The sequence below is a fragment of the Leopardus geoffroyi genome, chromosome D1 (assembly GCF_018350155.1).
Source record: "Leopardus geoffroyi isolate Oge1 chromosome D1, O.geoffroyi_Oge1_pat1.0, whole genome shotgun sequence".
Lineage (NCBI taxonomy): Eukaryota > Metazoa > Chordata > Mammalia > Carnivora > Felidae > Leopardus > Leopardus geoffroyi.
This window is the reverse complement of record NC_059329.1, coordinates 57,810,813-57,827,157: the sequence shown is the minus strand read 5'-3', so window position 1 is coordinate 57,827,157 and position 16,345 is coordinate 57,810,813. Positions and strand designations below refer to the sequence as shown.

Sequence of the window (16,345 nt, the reverse complement as noted above, 5' to 3'; positions counted from 1 at the left end):
ATTTTTTATAAATGGAATCAGATACAATGTACTAGCTTCTCAACATATTTTGAGATTCATTTTGTTGTGTATCAGTATTGCCTTTGGAAAAATTTCTTAGTAGTATTTCTTTGTATGAATATACCACAGTTTGGTTAGCTTTAGATGGCTGGCTGGATCAGAATATGTCATTTTGATATAGTCCTTTTGAGATGGGAACAGGGATGTTTTTATGTGGACGAAAAGCAAACCACTAGACTTAGCTTTTACAATTACTAAATAGTGTCCTCATCATTGATCTATATTCTATCCTAATACCAGTACCCTTATCCTATCCATGTCTCATGGACTGGTTATGGTCAAAGTAACACCCATAAAATAGATAACAGAAAAATTATTTAAGCCTGTGATTTAGGATTTGACAGACACATGGGATCCCTTTATATAGAGGGCAGAGGCACTCTTCATGTGGTAAGCAGGTAGAGAGAGCTACACAGCACTGAAATGGGCTTTGGTGTTAAGAGAGTATCTTTCTGGAATAAAGGATCTACTCATAACTGCTACTGTAGGAATGGCTATTTTAAGGGAAGATCCCTTGTCTTATCCCTGAAGTAGGGAGACAGACACAGGAAAGACTGGTGGAGGCAGGGGGATGACAAATGCCACTAAGGCCGGGAAGGGAGTGGGGTAGAAAGCAGCAATGTTATTCCTAGACCTTGTCCTTTAAGAGAATGGAATGTGCTCTAGCCCCAATATCCATATGCATGTCCATGGTTGGCTTTGCAAAGCAATTGGATGGGTCAGTTGCTTTTTATAAAATAATTTGGTTCCTAGGTTTGGAAAGGGAAAGACCTCACACAGCTGATGACTGATTTTAGGGATAAAGGTTAAAGGCCTCTGAGGAAAAAAGAAAAGTATCCTTTCCACTGAAGCTACCTTTTTTTTTTTTTTTTTTTTTTAATTTTTTTTTTTTCAACGTTTATTTATTTTTGGGACAGAGAGAGACAGAGAATGAACGGGGGAGGGGCAGAGAGAGGGAGACACAGAATCGGAAACAGGCTCCAGGCTCTGAGCCATCAGCCCAGAGCCTGACGCGGGGCTCGAACTCACGGACCGCGAGATCGTGACCTGGCTGAAGTCGGCCGCTTAACCGACTGCGCCACCCAGGCGCCCCTGAAGCTACCTTTTGATAGCAGTAAATATTCTAGTTCCTATCTTATAAAAAATTTGTTTTCATTGGATCCTGGAATTCCTAGGGATTGTGACAGAAGATCAACAAAGCTCTTTCCCTGTCTCTAGTTTCTGACTCTGTAGATTTGCCTAATCTAGATAATTTCTGGTTTCTTCCTCTAATAAAGGAAAGAGAGGGGCGCCTGGGTGGCTCAGTCAGTTAAGCATCTAACTTTGGCTGAGGTCATGATCTCACAGTTCATGGGTTCTAGCCCCATGTCGGGCTCCGTGCTGATAGTGCTGCTTGGGATTTTCTCTCTCTCTGCCCCTCCCCTGCTCATACTTTCTCTCTCTCAAAATTATATAAATTAAGAAAGTAATAAAGAAAAGAAAAGAAATAAAGGAAAGAGAAATGACAAGCCAGTTAGCATGCTTCCAACTCTCTGACTCTATTTCTTCCCATCAAAAATTCACTCACCTCGCAGGAGAAGAGAAATCAAGTCCCCTTGATGAGGTGTGAGCAGGTTGTTCTGGGGTCCATCTTGCAACACAGCCAGGGAATGCAGCATACATACCAGAAGCAGGGAAGGAAAAGGGGCTGTGTATTGGGATCTGTAGAATCAATGAGAAAAATGGTACAGTTGTCACCACAAATTCTTTTGGAACAAAGCAGTATAAATAAATTTGTAAAATTTACTGTATGTAGATAAATATAATTTACTGAGCATTTTCAATGTTGAAGGCTGTACTAAGCAATTTACATGCATTTTCTCATTTAAGCTTCACAATAATCTTATAAGGTAGGTACTATTATTATCCCCATTTTACACACTATGCTATCAGATTGCTTTTTAGTTACTTTATCTGTTTTTATGTTCCTGCTCCCCCAGCTAGTTTGTGAACTCCTGGCTGGATATCATTATATTTTACATGTGAGGCTGATCTGGCTGTCGTATTTCTTGTCTCATGACTATCAGGGTAGGTGTGAAGAAAAGACCTTCTTATACACAAACTGTTTAACTCTGTCACTTTCTCATGCATTCATTCATATTCAATATTTACTGATGCACACTCTGCCAGACCCTGGGCCAGACATCCATGATAAAAGAGGTAAAAAAAAAACCCAAACAACCCTACAATCTTTGCTTTGATAGAGTTCCTCCATCTGGGACAGTCTGAAAATTCTTTCTTTTACAGTTAAACTCCCTAAAAGAGTTCTTTGTATTTGCTATTGTTGATTCCCCTCTTTCTGTTTTTTTTTTTTTTAATATAAGATAGACTAATGATTTTAATGTAATAGAATTTTTGAAAATTTCAGCCAATATGGTTTCAAACTCCACGCTGCAAATAATTTTATTTAAAAATTGAGATATGGCCATTTGTGAGAACATGGAACAAAGAACAAACTGATGGTTGTTAGAGGTGAGGGAGAGGGCAAAATGGGTGAAGGGGAGTGGGAGATACAGGCTACCAGTCATAGAATGAATAAGTCACGGGAATAAAAGGCACAACATAGAGAATACAGTCAATGGTATTGTAACAACATTGTATGGTGACAGATGGTGGCTGCACTTGTGAACATAGCATTATATATAAACTTGTCAAGTCATTATGTTGTATACCTGAAACTAATGTAACATTGTGTGTCAACTAAAAAAATTTTTTTAATTGAGATATAATTAATGTATTGTAAAATTCACCCTTTGAAAGTGTTCAGTTCAGTGGTTTTCAGTATATTCAAAGTTGTGAATCCATCACCACTATGTAATTCCACTATGTACACCACTGTGAAATTTTTATCACCCTAAAAAGGTCATGAGATCATCATGAGACACAAATACATAATGCGTTCTGCAAGCTGGAAAGTACCAAACACATGTAAAGGATCTTCTTATAGATTTTCTCAGTAGAACCCTTACTGGTTAAGAATTTGAATTAGGATACGTACCCGTGACCCTGGGGTCTCCATCCCACGTCTTGATTGTCTTTCTTCTTTGAAGTGCATCAAACTTTCCAGAGGGGAGACAGCAACTTTTATCTGCCCCTGGCACTCTCCACTGAAGTCTGTGATGTTGTACCAGCCACAGACAAACTGGAAGCCAGAAAGAAGCGGGGAGAGGTCCACTGAGGCAAAGCCAATCACCCTCTCCTCATCTGTGGGGGAAGAGAGAAGAGCTGAGCAGTGTGACTGGGCATGTCTTGCCACTGACATTAGAGGTTGCACAGAGAATAGCTGATACAGAGGACTGGGCGGTGGTGGGGGGTAGTTTAGTGATTCCAAAATAAAAAGAGAAGACAGATAATAAGGATGAGAGAGACTGGGAACCACAGCCTGCTTTCACTATTATGATTTCCCTTTTTGTATGGCAGGGAAAAGCTAGTAGAGTTGAGTTCTGTCCTCTTGATATAGGCAATTGGAAAACAACCCTTAAACATAAGAAACACTTGTTCTTTTCCCTACGTTATCATGTCTTAGTAATTTTCCTCAGGACATGGGTCTTGAAAAAAATCATCTGAAAGACCATCACCTTTGGAATTATGAGGGATTTACATATCTACATTTTCTCATTTATACTTGTCTGTATTTTCCAAATTCTCTGTAACATACACATGTATCATATTTAATTAAAAACAAAAGTGACACAAATCACAAAAGAAAGCCAACCCCCTAGAAAATCAGTAGTCAGTACAAAATAAGAGCTTGGGCTCAAGCTTATAAGGGGGCTGCCCGTAATGAGTATGAAGACCCTTTCTTGGATAGACAAGCAACCATGCAATGACTCTTGTTTTCTGACTCATTGCTTCTTGTTCCTCATTTCTGACATGAAAGTAACTGGGGACAAACAGGCCCCCATCACTCCATAAGTTCTTTTTTTGTATAGGCTCCACTCCCTATAATGAATATTAAAGGCTGATTCTACCAAACATAGGACACAATTTTCAGTTTTCAATTTGCTAAATAAATCAAGGAATGTAAATTTTTTTTTTTTTAAACAATTTGTTTATTTATTTATTTATTTTTTTTTCAACGTTTATTTATTTTTGGGACAGAGAGAGACAGAGCATGAACGGGGGAGGGGCAGAGAGAGAGGGAGACACAGAATCGGAAACAGGCTCCAGGCTCTGAGCCATCAGCCCAGAGCCTGACGCGGGGCTCGAACTCACGGACCGCGAGATCGTGACCTGGCTGAAGTCGGACGCTTAACCGACTGCGCCACCCAGGCGCCCCAAGGAATGTAAATTTTTAAGAGGAGTGGTCATGAGTTTCCAAGTTTCTTGTGCACACTGCTGGTGACACTGAGCTCATCACACACTGTCTAATGTTTGTTTAGACAGCTTACTCTTCCTTGGACTGGGACCCACCTGAAACCTGAGACCAAATGTCACTTGCTTTATGTTCCCTACACTCTCCATTCCTGGTGTAAATCTTCCTACATCATGAGGAAGTTGCTAAACATCCACTGAGAACACAAATGACCTGGCCAACATAGAGTGGGACAGAGAGGAGGTGCATTACAGTAGCTAATCTGAGTATGGCTTTGACTGAAAACACATTACTTTAATTCCCTAAACCTCAAGTCTCATATATACAATGAGAAGTAATGAACCAGATTTAAGACCCCTTCAACTTCCAAGTTGAAGTCTTAGGCTCTAGAACGTTTGAAGTTGTGTTCCCCAGAGTAGGAGTCAAGTAATTCCTACCCAACGGGAGTGAAGAATATTGGCTAGAACCATTAATTTGCACTCCAAAGATTTTTTTTAAAGCTTTGCAATGAAAACTAATCTTGCTTTGTTTGGTTATCCAAGTATAACCTGTTCTTGATTGATTGTAACTTTAGGGTTCTGGCTAATGAAAGCACTACATCTAAACATACCTGAGAAGAAATCAGGCTAAGGTGATCATGGAGAAAAACAATAGCTTTGAAGAGCTCAGTTTAATTATCAGATTGAGTCGGACAACCCATCATTCTTTCTTTGTAGTTTTGTGTTCTAATGATCTCCAACTTCCTTCATACTCGTTCTTTACTCCAGACTTTTGTATTTGCTGTTCCCTCTGACTATACTATTTCATGTCCCTTCGTTTCTCAGCTGAAGTGTGCTCTAGGAAGCCTTCTCTGACATCCTGTCTGAGTTAGATATCCCCTACCGGAGAACCATATATTTGCCTAATCATACTATCCGTGAGGACAGAGACCATGTATGCCTTATTTTATCTTTGAATCCCTAGCACTTAGCATAGTGCCTGGCACAGAGTAGGAACTCAAATATTTACTGAACACAGCTTGGCCAGGTTTGAGTACCTTTTGCATAGCTGAGGCTATGTGGAAAGGATGGAGTTAAGGGAAGAGAGGCATCTACCTACATTGAGAGACAGAGCTAAATAAGTGTGCTTCGCTGGGTCTAGGCATTTTCCCCATCTCCATTTACAATAGGGTTTTACAGGATTCTCTGGAGGTCCCAAAAGATAGGGAAATGTATTTTGTTCTTCTCTATACTGAATAGCCCTAGCACAGTACCTGAAGCATGGTAGGTGTAATAAAAATAGCTCCATGTATTAAGCACCAATTATGTGCCAAATACTTTACTTTTTTAAATGTTAACTTATTTATTTTGAGAGAGGAGGATAGAGAGCAAGTGGGGGAGGGACAGAGAGGGAGAGAGAGAGAGAGAGAGAGAGAGAGAGAGAGAGAGAGAGAGAGAATCCCAAGCAGGCTCTGCACTCTCTGCACAGAGTCCCATGTGGGGTTTGAATCCACGAACCATGACCTGAGCCGAAACCAAGAGTTGGATGCTTAACTGACTGAACCACCCACGTGCTCCATGTGCCAAATACTTTATAAATATTATCTCTATTCCTCATAAAAATCCTGTAGGGCAGGTACTATTATCCTTATTTTATTAATAAGGAAACAAAGGCTCAAAGACATAAAGTGTTTTACCTTAGGTCATGTAGTTCGTAAATAGCAGAGCCAAGATTTGAATCTAGGTCTGCATAAGACCAAAACTTACTCTTTTCTTCTCACTACAGTAAGTGCTGAATCGAGGCAAACCACAGTCTGCTTGACCATCTCTGGAGTACTTCAGAGAAAGAAAAGAATAGAAAGCCAGGGAGGAGGTGGAGCCTAGTTAAATATACCAGGAGTTCCTTGTGTTGGTTCAGAGAAAATGCATTTATAATCAGTTCCTGCTACATTTATGAGGTTAGGTGGGGGAGGGGGGGGCATGATAAGTGAATCTAAGGCAGGAGCATGGGATAAATCATTGAAACTAGATTCACAGCATCATTTCCAAACCAAAGCACAGGAGGAGAGACAGGTAAGTCCATTTCTTTTACACATTGACTACTCTCAGGTCTTTATTAGGCTCTGGGGTTAGCTCTCAAACTTACCACTGGCAAATAGTGTAAAAAATGTGTAAAAGGCCCTAGCAAGAATGTTAAAGAAGCTAGATTTATAGGAGGGATTTAGTTAAGACAAAATTTTCTAAGCATAGAAACTGTGACATAACTGGATGTCCTCATCTGCTCACTTTTCCCATCCAATCTTACTAGCATGGTGAAGTACAAAGGGTGAAGGCTGTACAGCCAGTCAGAACTGGGTTCAAATCCTGGCTCCACCGATTAATAGGCATATGACCTTAGTCAAGCCCTAAACTTTCTTGGGCCTCAGCTGTTACATTTGTAACATTTAACTAATTATATTTTTACCTGCTTTTAGATATTTGGAAAGCTCTCAGCATACTACCATTCACTAATAAGAACAAGAAAAACTGAGAAGGTTTTACTAAGTATCAGGAACTCATTTAATTCTTCCCCTGAGGTAGGTACTATTTTATAAATAAAGAAACTGAGCATAGAGAAATTAAGTCATTCACCCAAGGTCATACTACCTTGTAAGGGGTAGAACTGGTATTTGAATCCCAAGAGTGTAGCTTCAGAGTCTGTACTCTTAATGTTGTTGAATTATGCCTCTTAATAATGGTAGCTGACTAAAACGAGGTTCAAGGACCATGATGTTAGCACCTCCATCCTGGGGAGGTTCTTAGAACAAGATTCTAGTCTTGTGTACTGCTTAAAAATGCTAGGGTCTTGGTTAATAAGCCAGAGTCAACAGAAGGTGTAACATCATACAAAGGGGGAGAAATCACTTGTGTATGGCAGGCTACACACTGTGACTGTTGAGATACAACTGGAAAGATTAAATGTACTTGGATTTCTGCACTAAGCAGGCAGTCAAATAAAATGATATGGTTTCTAAGGACTTAACTTCCATAGGAGAATAATGTGGCATTCTGTGGGATCCCTTCTAACATATACATGTATTCCCCATATCATAAGAGCCATGGGTTCACTTGGTTAAAAAAAGAAAGGGATTTGGAATTGTCAACAGGATGTGAGCTCATTTTCACAACCAAATAGATATTCACAGAATAGAGTTCATACCTCCTTTATGCCAAACTTTGAAGACCAGAGTTTGTTGTGGGTCCAAAAGAAACTCTTTTGATAGCCTATTAAGAAAAACAACCACCATAAATTAACTGTGTAGGAATTAACTTCTGCAGTATGAAACTTAGATTTGAAGAATATCTTATAGTTTGCAAAGCACTTTCCTAACATTTTCATAGTCATCTTATAGGATATATTTTTATCTTCACAGTTAAAATGAGGGATAGAAGCTCAGAGAGAAGTAACTTGCCAAGACTTGAAATCAGGCTTCCCAGATGCAGTACTTCCCGCCTGATGATATCTGCCACATTCAGACTCAGTTTCTCAGGACAAGAGGGGGTGTGGAAAGGGAGTTCCTCAAGAGGTAATGGCCAGTTTATTGGAGCAGGTAGGGATTCTTTTTATGCAATGTTGAAAGGGGAATGGTGCGAAGGGAGGAAGAGAGGAAAAGAACATCTACTGAGTGCCTACCCTGGGCCAGGCATGGTGCCTAGTGTCTCATATACATGTAATCTGCACAAAAACCTAGACATGGCATTATTATCCCTGCTTTACAGATGATACAGATGGGCTAAGAGAGGTCAAGTGTTTTGTTCATGGTCACATGTGAGTTGGTGAGTGGCAGGGCTGGGACTTAAAGCCTAGTTTGCTTGACTCCAAAGCCAAATTGTCCAGAGGCAAAGCACCAAAATAGGAAAGTGCCCAATTTTCATACAAGGTAAAGAAGTTGATGTGGAATTCAGTGAGTATCTCTAATACATTTTATGTGAAGTGACTTACATAGTTTTAAATTACAAATATTTGGAAAATTCAAAAACAGGTACCATTGTTCCAGGAGATCCAGGGAAAACCAAGAGACTTACTATCCTTCCCTAGACACCATTGGGGAACTGAAGAGAGCCCAGTTTAACACCAATGAGAGACGTTGTGATAAAGTGAAATACTGTGTCAAAAATCTGAAGTCTAGCTCATGGTCAAAATACACATCTCTGAATTCTAGCTCTACTATTATCACTTGAGTGGCCCTGGAAACGCAGACTTTTTGAGCCCTGGTTTTCTTACCTGTTAAATTGGATAATTATTTTCTACCTATGAGGTTCCTAGCAGCATCAAGTGAAACAATGTTGTGAGAAAGCAATTGTAAATAGCACCATTACTCATTTTTCTTTTCATCTTTTCTCTGCTTCCAACAGACTATGTAACCTCCCTGGTTACATAACTTTAAAGTGAGGTGATGGGGGCGCCTGGGTGACTCAGTCGGTTAAGTGACCGCCTCTTGATTTCGGCTCAGGTCATGATTTCATGGTTTGTGCGTTCCAGCCCTGTGTTGAGCTCTTTGCTGAGAGTGCAGAGCCTGCTTGGGATTCTCTCTCTCCCTCTCTCTCTCTGCCACTCCCTAATTCATGCTCTTTCTCTGTCTCACACACACACAAAATAAACTTAAAAAAAAGATGAACAAAAAATAAAGTGAGGGGATGAAATTAGGAAACTGTCAATGTCACTTCATCAAGTCCATAAAGTTAATTTCTGAATGAATAAATCACCTTCACTTAGAAGCTTAGCCCTCTGGCTTCCTGCCTTTTAAGGCAGATTTGATATTTTGGATGAAGTACCTGACCATTCAGGCCAGAATTTCTGTAATTTCCGGTAGCTCACCATAGATAGTACTGAGTTGTCACTGTAGCACCTGACTCAGGCCGGCCTCTTAAATTTCAAAACATTGAACATGTGAGCAAGTGCTGAGGCTCAGCTAGGTATGTAAATACTGTGAGAAAATAGCAGATCAGACACCATGTGGTGTAGCTACTGTTGTACTGTTAGTGAATAAGAAAGAAACTTTATAAAGACAATAGTTAACAGTAGTTATACTAGAACTCACACTTAAAAAAAATTTTTTTTAATGTTTATTTCTGAGAGAGAGAGAGCGAGAGAGCATGAGCGGGGGAGAAGCAGAGAGAGGGAGACACAGAATCCGAAGCAGGCTCCAGGCTCCGAGCTGTCAGGACAGAGCCCGATGCGGGCTCAAACTCATGAACTGTGAGATCATGACCTGAGCCAAAGTCAGATGCTTAACTGACTGAGCCACCCAAGCGCCCTGAGAACTCACACTTTTAATGATGATGACACAGGTGACAGAAGAAAAGGGAGGATGTGCCTTGCACTGCACCATCAGGCCTGTATGTCAGCCCCTTACCTCTGAGCCACACTCCAATATGACTGACAGGACTCCACTTCTAATTCTTTTGAGTCTTCCAAAGGAGATCTAACATTTGTTGAGTGCCTGCTATGTACCATGAGGTAATTTTCCTAAATGTCATCTAATTTGGACCTCACAATAACTCTGTAAAAATTAACCCCACTTTACAGATGAGGAATCTGAGGCTCAGAGATATAATGTAATTTGTCCACACAGCTAATAAATGACAGAGATGGGGCTGGATGCCATGTCTCTCTTGGTGCAAAGCCCAGGCTCTTTCTACTGCACCAGAAATCTTTTTCAAGAATATATAATCTGTAGTCTTTACTGAGGTTAGTTTGCTCTGCCTTCTTCACCTCTATAAATTGTGTATATTCTTCAATACTCAGTTGAATTATCTTATTTAAGAAGCTTTCCTTGAACTTCTGTGTTGGCCTAAATAATCTTTCTGAGATGCACAAGAATTCTTTTTTACTACCTTTACAGCACTTGTCACATTCTATTGTCTATTTTCCCAGGTAGACCACGAATACCTCAATAGCAGGGACTGTCTTAACCATCTTTCATTCCCAGTCCCTAGAACAAAGCAGGGCATATAAGAGGTCTTCACTGAATAATTTTTTAGTGGTACTGAGCTCAAAAGAGCTCAAAAACAGTAAAAAAAACCCCACTGCAGTAAAATCTTTAAACCATTACTAGCTGTGAATTCATAAGCACCAGAATTAAATAACTACTTGATAAGAAAATCATTTTCCCAGTCCGCTCAATATTGTTGTGTCTCTTGAAACAAAAAGCCAATTCTAAAAGACTGATGGAATATCATAAAATACAAACCTTGACTGCTGTTGAAAATTCCAGATGGGGGAATCTGTGTTTTCAACCACGTGGGTGAAGACAGGAGATGGCTCATCAGCTGTTGCAAAGGATACACAGCAACTGGGTATCAATACTTTCCGCTCTGTCAAGGGGATCCCTGAAATGGAACACAGTAGAATGACTGACTTTAGGGTGCCGGAAAGAATGTGCTGGAAGCCTCCCATTATACAGGTATAAGCAGGACCTATCTTTGGGTCTTTGCTTGAGCTATTCCCTATATCTGATGTGTTTCCAGTATCCTTTCTGCTACTTAAACTGTCCTTTCAAGGCTCAGTTCATAAATATTCTCTAGTGAAGAATGACTTCTCCCATCAACTTCTTACTTGTGGGATGATGGAAAATACTGGATTGAGAGAAAAAAGTAGAACTGCAAAAAGCCCGAGACTTAAAAGTGAGATGATCGATTATCAGCTCTGCCATATACATTCTGTGTGACTTTGAGCAAGGCTGATCTAGGCTATAGCTTCCTCAAATGGGGCATATGATACTTATACCTCCTAAGTTCTTACAAGGATTAAAAATAATTATTAGGTAACTTATACACTACTTACTATGTGCCTGGTACTTTCTAATTACTATACATGTATTAGCTCATTTAGACTTTATAACCTCACACATAGGTTTTATTATTATTCCCATTATATAGATTAAAAAAAACTGGGGTACATAGAAAGTAAACATTTTAAGTGGTCACATGTTTATTAAATAATAGAACTGAGAGTCAAATTCAAGTATTCTGGCTCTAGAGTCCAAGCTCTCAGCCATTTTCTTCATTGCCTCTACTAGAATTAAGAAATGTAAAACATTGAGTACTGTGCTGGTGTTAATTCTTACAAGATCAGGTCTCCAGTGTGGGACACTCAGTCATTTATTCTCTCTTAAGACAAAGTAAAATGGTTTTCTTTTCCTCTTTCCTAGGAAAATAACAGCATATAAGGGTAAATTTGAATGAGGGGACTGTAAGGAGGCAAGGTGAAGGCTTTAAGGCCCTTCATTTACATTCAAAATCCAAACACAGAAATGACAATGTGTATTTTTCACATTTTGCCAGGCTGTGTTCCAGCCCTTATGAGGACCTACAGCAGAAGTTTTTCTTCAGTCATCTCAGTTTACCCAAAAGATGATTCTCTGTTTTACAGAAGCTGACAAATGTTGGTAGGGGAATGTGAGGTCCACACAAGGAGGATGAATGTCTTGAATTACATTCATTACAAAGTCAACCTTACAGTTGTGATACGTAGAGAGCAGACTTTTCATATAAGATCTCAATAGGCTGCCTAAACCTACTTACCTAAACTGCTATTCAAAGAAATACAGTTGTTTGTGGAGGACACAATTTAAGTTAGAAAATGTAACATTAAAATTTTTAATTTATTTATGAGGAAAAAAAACAACAAAAATGAAGATAGTTGGTGATACTAGATAGTCTATAAATGAACTAACAAGATAATCACTAGCCACAAGTGGCTATTTAACTTTAAATTAAATTCATGAAAATAAAGATGAAAAATTCAGTTTCTCAGTTGCACTGGCCACATTTCAAGCGCTCAATTGCCACATGTGGCTACCGGCCACCATACTGGACAATAAAGATACAGAACATCTCCATCACAGTACAGAGTTCTTTTGGACAGTGCTGAGTAATTGAGACTCTGTATAATATAGAATCTATGTATTCCACAAGATCACTTTCAGCTCTGAATCTCTGATATGAATCTTAGGATTACAGATGAAGGAAAGAAAAAAGAAGTGTGTCTTAAACATAACTTAAGCAACCCAGAGGAACAAAAAACTCACATCATCACTACTACCACAGGGCCTCCCAGCATCCAAGATATAAAATGGCTTCAGTGCGTTCTGTTTCCTACAACTGAACACTCCCTGACACAGCTGCTCTCTCTTTCTCCCACTTTCCTTAGAAAGTCTCAAGCTTTGGGGCGCCTGGGTGGCGCAGTCGGTTAAGCGTCCAACTTCAGCCAGGTCACGATCTCGCGGTCCGTGAGTTCGAGCCCCGCGTCGGGCTCTGGGCTGATGGCTCAGAGCCTGGAGCCTGTTTCCGATTCTGTGTCTCCCTCTCTCTCTGCCCCTCCCCCGTTCATGCTCTGTCTCTCTCTGTCCCAAAAATAAATAAACGTTGAAAAAAAAAATTTTTTTTAAAAAAAGAAAGTCTCAAGCTTTTCAATTGATTTCTTCCAATAAAATGTCATAAATCCTCACAGTGAGGGAGAGATAATCTGCCTCTATGTTGGCAGTTCCCACAAAATCCTGTGATAATCTGGGTCTGGGTTTTCCTCACTAAACTCAGAGTTCCCTGAATGCATGGAGAGGACCCAAGGCCCTTATTAAAGGTTTGCAGTCTCGCCTCTACCTCTGTCTACAGACACTTGCCAGGGTTGGAGAGAGTAGCTGCCTTATCTGCTTGCAGCATGCACACACCAGCAGAGGACAACAACATCTGCTCCAGAAAGCTCTGAGAGATCAGCAAAGAGGGCCAGTTATGGTTCTGAGAGGCAGGACCCTAGGTTCCTGTGTACTCTGCCACTGATTTACCATGACATGAGCACTTCATTCTGGCTCTCTGGGTATCAGTTTCCTCACCTGGAACATGTACTCCCAAAACACTTCTTGCAATAAACTTATGGTTCCAAATGTCTACTAGTACTGCTCAGAACGCTCTCATACCACCCACCCCACCCCATCCCTTTTAAACGTCTGTTAGTTTTGAAGATGGTTTATCTGCTAAAGGCCTCGAAATAAAATTACTGCTTTGATTTTGGAAGAAAACTGTTTCTTACTCAATCTTGAATAGAAATACTCCTTTCAGCCAAACAGCAGGTGACAAATTACTTGAGAAAGCAGGTCTATCAGGTTTCCCTGGCTCTCTCCTTGTGGGTAGAAATTCAGGTGGGCCTGTTTACATATCTGGAAAAGGTCAAGTTCTGAAACACTTTTTTGGAGGCAGCCTAGAAGAAAGCCACTATACCTCCCACAGGTTGGGACACACATCAAGAGCAGTTAAGGGGACTTGAGATGAACCAGTTTTACCATTTTCCCTAGATTTCCTGTGTTTTATGTAAATATATGCATCAAGAAAGATATAATCGTTTCACAGAGATTAAAATAACAACCCCTTATATTCGGGTAACACCTTATAGCTTACAAATCTTTCTTATATACGAAACTTATGCTCATAACATACCTGAAAATCCCACAAGATAAGTGCCTCTATCCCTATTTCACAAATAAGGCAACCAGGGAACAGAGAGGTAAAGTGGCTTGCTCATCACGAACCTGGTTAACTAGGATTTGGAAGACCCAGCCAGGTTTCAGGGCTCCTACTCCAGGGTTTTGTCATTGCAATAGTTCTAATTAGCTCTATTTGGTTAAGAGCTCTCTCTCTGGCCTGGAATGAATGCATGGAAACCTTCCCCTCAAGCGATGCCCAAATTTGTATATTAACAAAAACTGAGTGCACTTTCATTAAGTCAATGTTAACGGACACTTCCTCTCTGTCACATGTGCCCACATGGGTCAGGTTTGATTCCTGATCTGGGGGAAACAGACACAAACAAAATAAAAGAAAGACTATACCAAAAGCGCAGGTAGCTGTGGGAACCCAGAGGGGCTCCTAACCCTGCCTGGGTAGGTTAAAAAGAGCCTCTAAAGGCTGATGATACTGTAGATAATTTTTGTTTCTACTGAGTATAGCTTAGATTACCCCAAATAATTTTACCTCTCTGTTCCTCAGTGCCTTATTTACAAAACAGGGCCAGCAATAACCTGTTTGTTTAGTAAAAGAATACAAATCTGAAGAGTACTGAAGCTGATTCATAAGGAAAGGATCTCAGAGCTTTCTTTAACAAAAGTATTCAAGAAGCTCTTTTAGAGGTGCCTGGGTGGCTCAGTCAGTTGAGTGTCTGACTCTTGATTTTGGCTCGGGTCATGATCCCAGGGTTGTGGGAGTGAGCCCTGCATTGGGCTCCATGCTGAACGTGGGCCTGCTTAGGCTTCTTTCTCCTTCCTCACCTCTGCCCCTCTCCCCTGCTTATGTGCACTCTCTTTCTCTCTCAAATTAAAAAAAAAAAAAAAAAAAAAAAAAGGTCTTTTATTTTCAGAACCAGGACCACAGTGGAGACCACAGAAAGTTCAAAGCTGCTTTATGTTTAAGCTCTACTGAGGCTAATTCAGGGCTGTTTTTGAACCTTCTGCATGCAGCCTTGCATGCAAAATGATTTTCACAAAACCTTGGCAAATTATAGCTGAATCAGAGAGTATGGCATGAGTTGCCCTCAGCACTATGTTTTTAGATGATAAGAGCTAAAGGGAATCTTAGACATGAACGTGTATGGCCATCACATTTCATGGCTGAGGAGAAGAGAAATGCATTTGCTCAAAGTCACAAAGCAAGTTAATGACTTAGCTAGGGCCAGACCCCAGTCCTCTGACTCCCATTACAGAACTCTATGACATCATCATCTGGAAGGCACATTTCAGAGAGGTGGTGGGCAGGTCTGTATTTCTCAGGACCAAACACAGTGCCTGACTGACACATAAACTTTGTGGGAGGAACGAATATATGGGTCTGTCACTGAGGGTAGAATCAAGAGACAACAGAGACCTCTGAAAATCAGATATCCACCCTGATGAGTGCTCTGCCCTGGATAAACAGAGAGAGGCCAAATAACAAGTGATTTATAGATTTGTAATTCATGCCAAAAATGTTGGAGGTGTTAGGTATCATATTCACAAACAAGAGGACATTATTACATTTGCTTAGCTACATCATGAAGATCAGGGTGCTGGGATACAGAAATAAACACACAGTCCCTGTCCCAAAGAACAGACAGCTAGTGGGGAGACACATTTATAGACATCTTCAGCGCAGACTGATATATAATATGAAGAAAGACAACTGTGTGGGAGTGGGGGTGGTGGTATGGGGGAGTTTGGGAAATCTAGAGGGAGGTTTTGTGCTAAGAGAGGTGGTCAGTAGGCTTCAAAGTGTTGGTGTCATTTAGTCTATCTTGGAGGATGAGGCGTAAGTTTGTTGAAAAGGAGAGAAAAAAAGGCATTCTAGGAAGAGAAAAGAGCATGGTCAAAGGCTTGGTAGTAGGAGAGAGAATGGTGCATTGGCAAAAAACAAACTGTTGACTGTAAGAAATGGTGCAAGATGAGGCTGGAAAGACTGATAAGGCCACGTGGGCAGCACTTTGTGTTCTATGTCACTGAGAGTGCAAGTGATACGAAGCCAACAAAGTATTTTAAGTTGAGAGAGGTCATATTTGTTGACAAGACATATAACCTCAACAGCAGAATGAAAAAGATACTGAAAGAAAACACTGGAAGCAGCAACCATTAAAAGGGCTATCCCATTAGTCCATGTTTCTGAAGCCTGAACAAGCAATGTGGCACTGAGAATGGAGAAGAGGTGACAGAAATTTTCTCTGTAAGAGGCCACGATCCTATACCCTGTACTGGACACAGTGGAATAAATATATTAATCCTGTGACTTATCCTCTGTTAAATTCCCCATAAGCAACTTTGCTGCAGGGGAGGCAAAGTAGGAAATCAGAGAAGGTGTTAAGAAGAGGGCATTTGACCAAGGCCTCAGATTCATCTACCTTCCCACTTAACAAACATTTACTGCTGCTTATGTGTCAGTTGCAGTTTTAGGTGTT

At 40.4% G+C, this 16,345-nt stretch overlaps 1 protein-coding gene across 3 annotated transcripts in view; it reads right to left on the bottom strand.

The window, feature by feature from the left end:
* The window catches only part of C2CD3 (C2 domain containing 3 centriole elongation regulator), a 146,643-nt gene that overhangs the window by 38,948 nt on the left and 91,350 nt on the right, over positions 1-16,345 (bottom strand). For all 3 annotated transcript variants that reach the window (XM_045484056.1, XM_045484055.1, XM_045484057.1), the window contains 4 exons: positions 10,626-10,764; positions 7,592-7,656; positions 3,098-3,303; positions 1,628-1,761 (listed from right to left, as the gene is read on the bottom strand). In XM_045484056.1, coding sequence (XP_045340012.1) covers positions 1,628-1,761; positions 3,098-3,303; positions 7,592-7,656; positions 10,626-10,764 — 544 coding nt within the window. The remainder of the gene's footprint in view (positions 1-1,627; positions 1,762-3,097; positions 3,304-7,591; positions 7,657-10,625; positions 10,765-16,345) is intronic.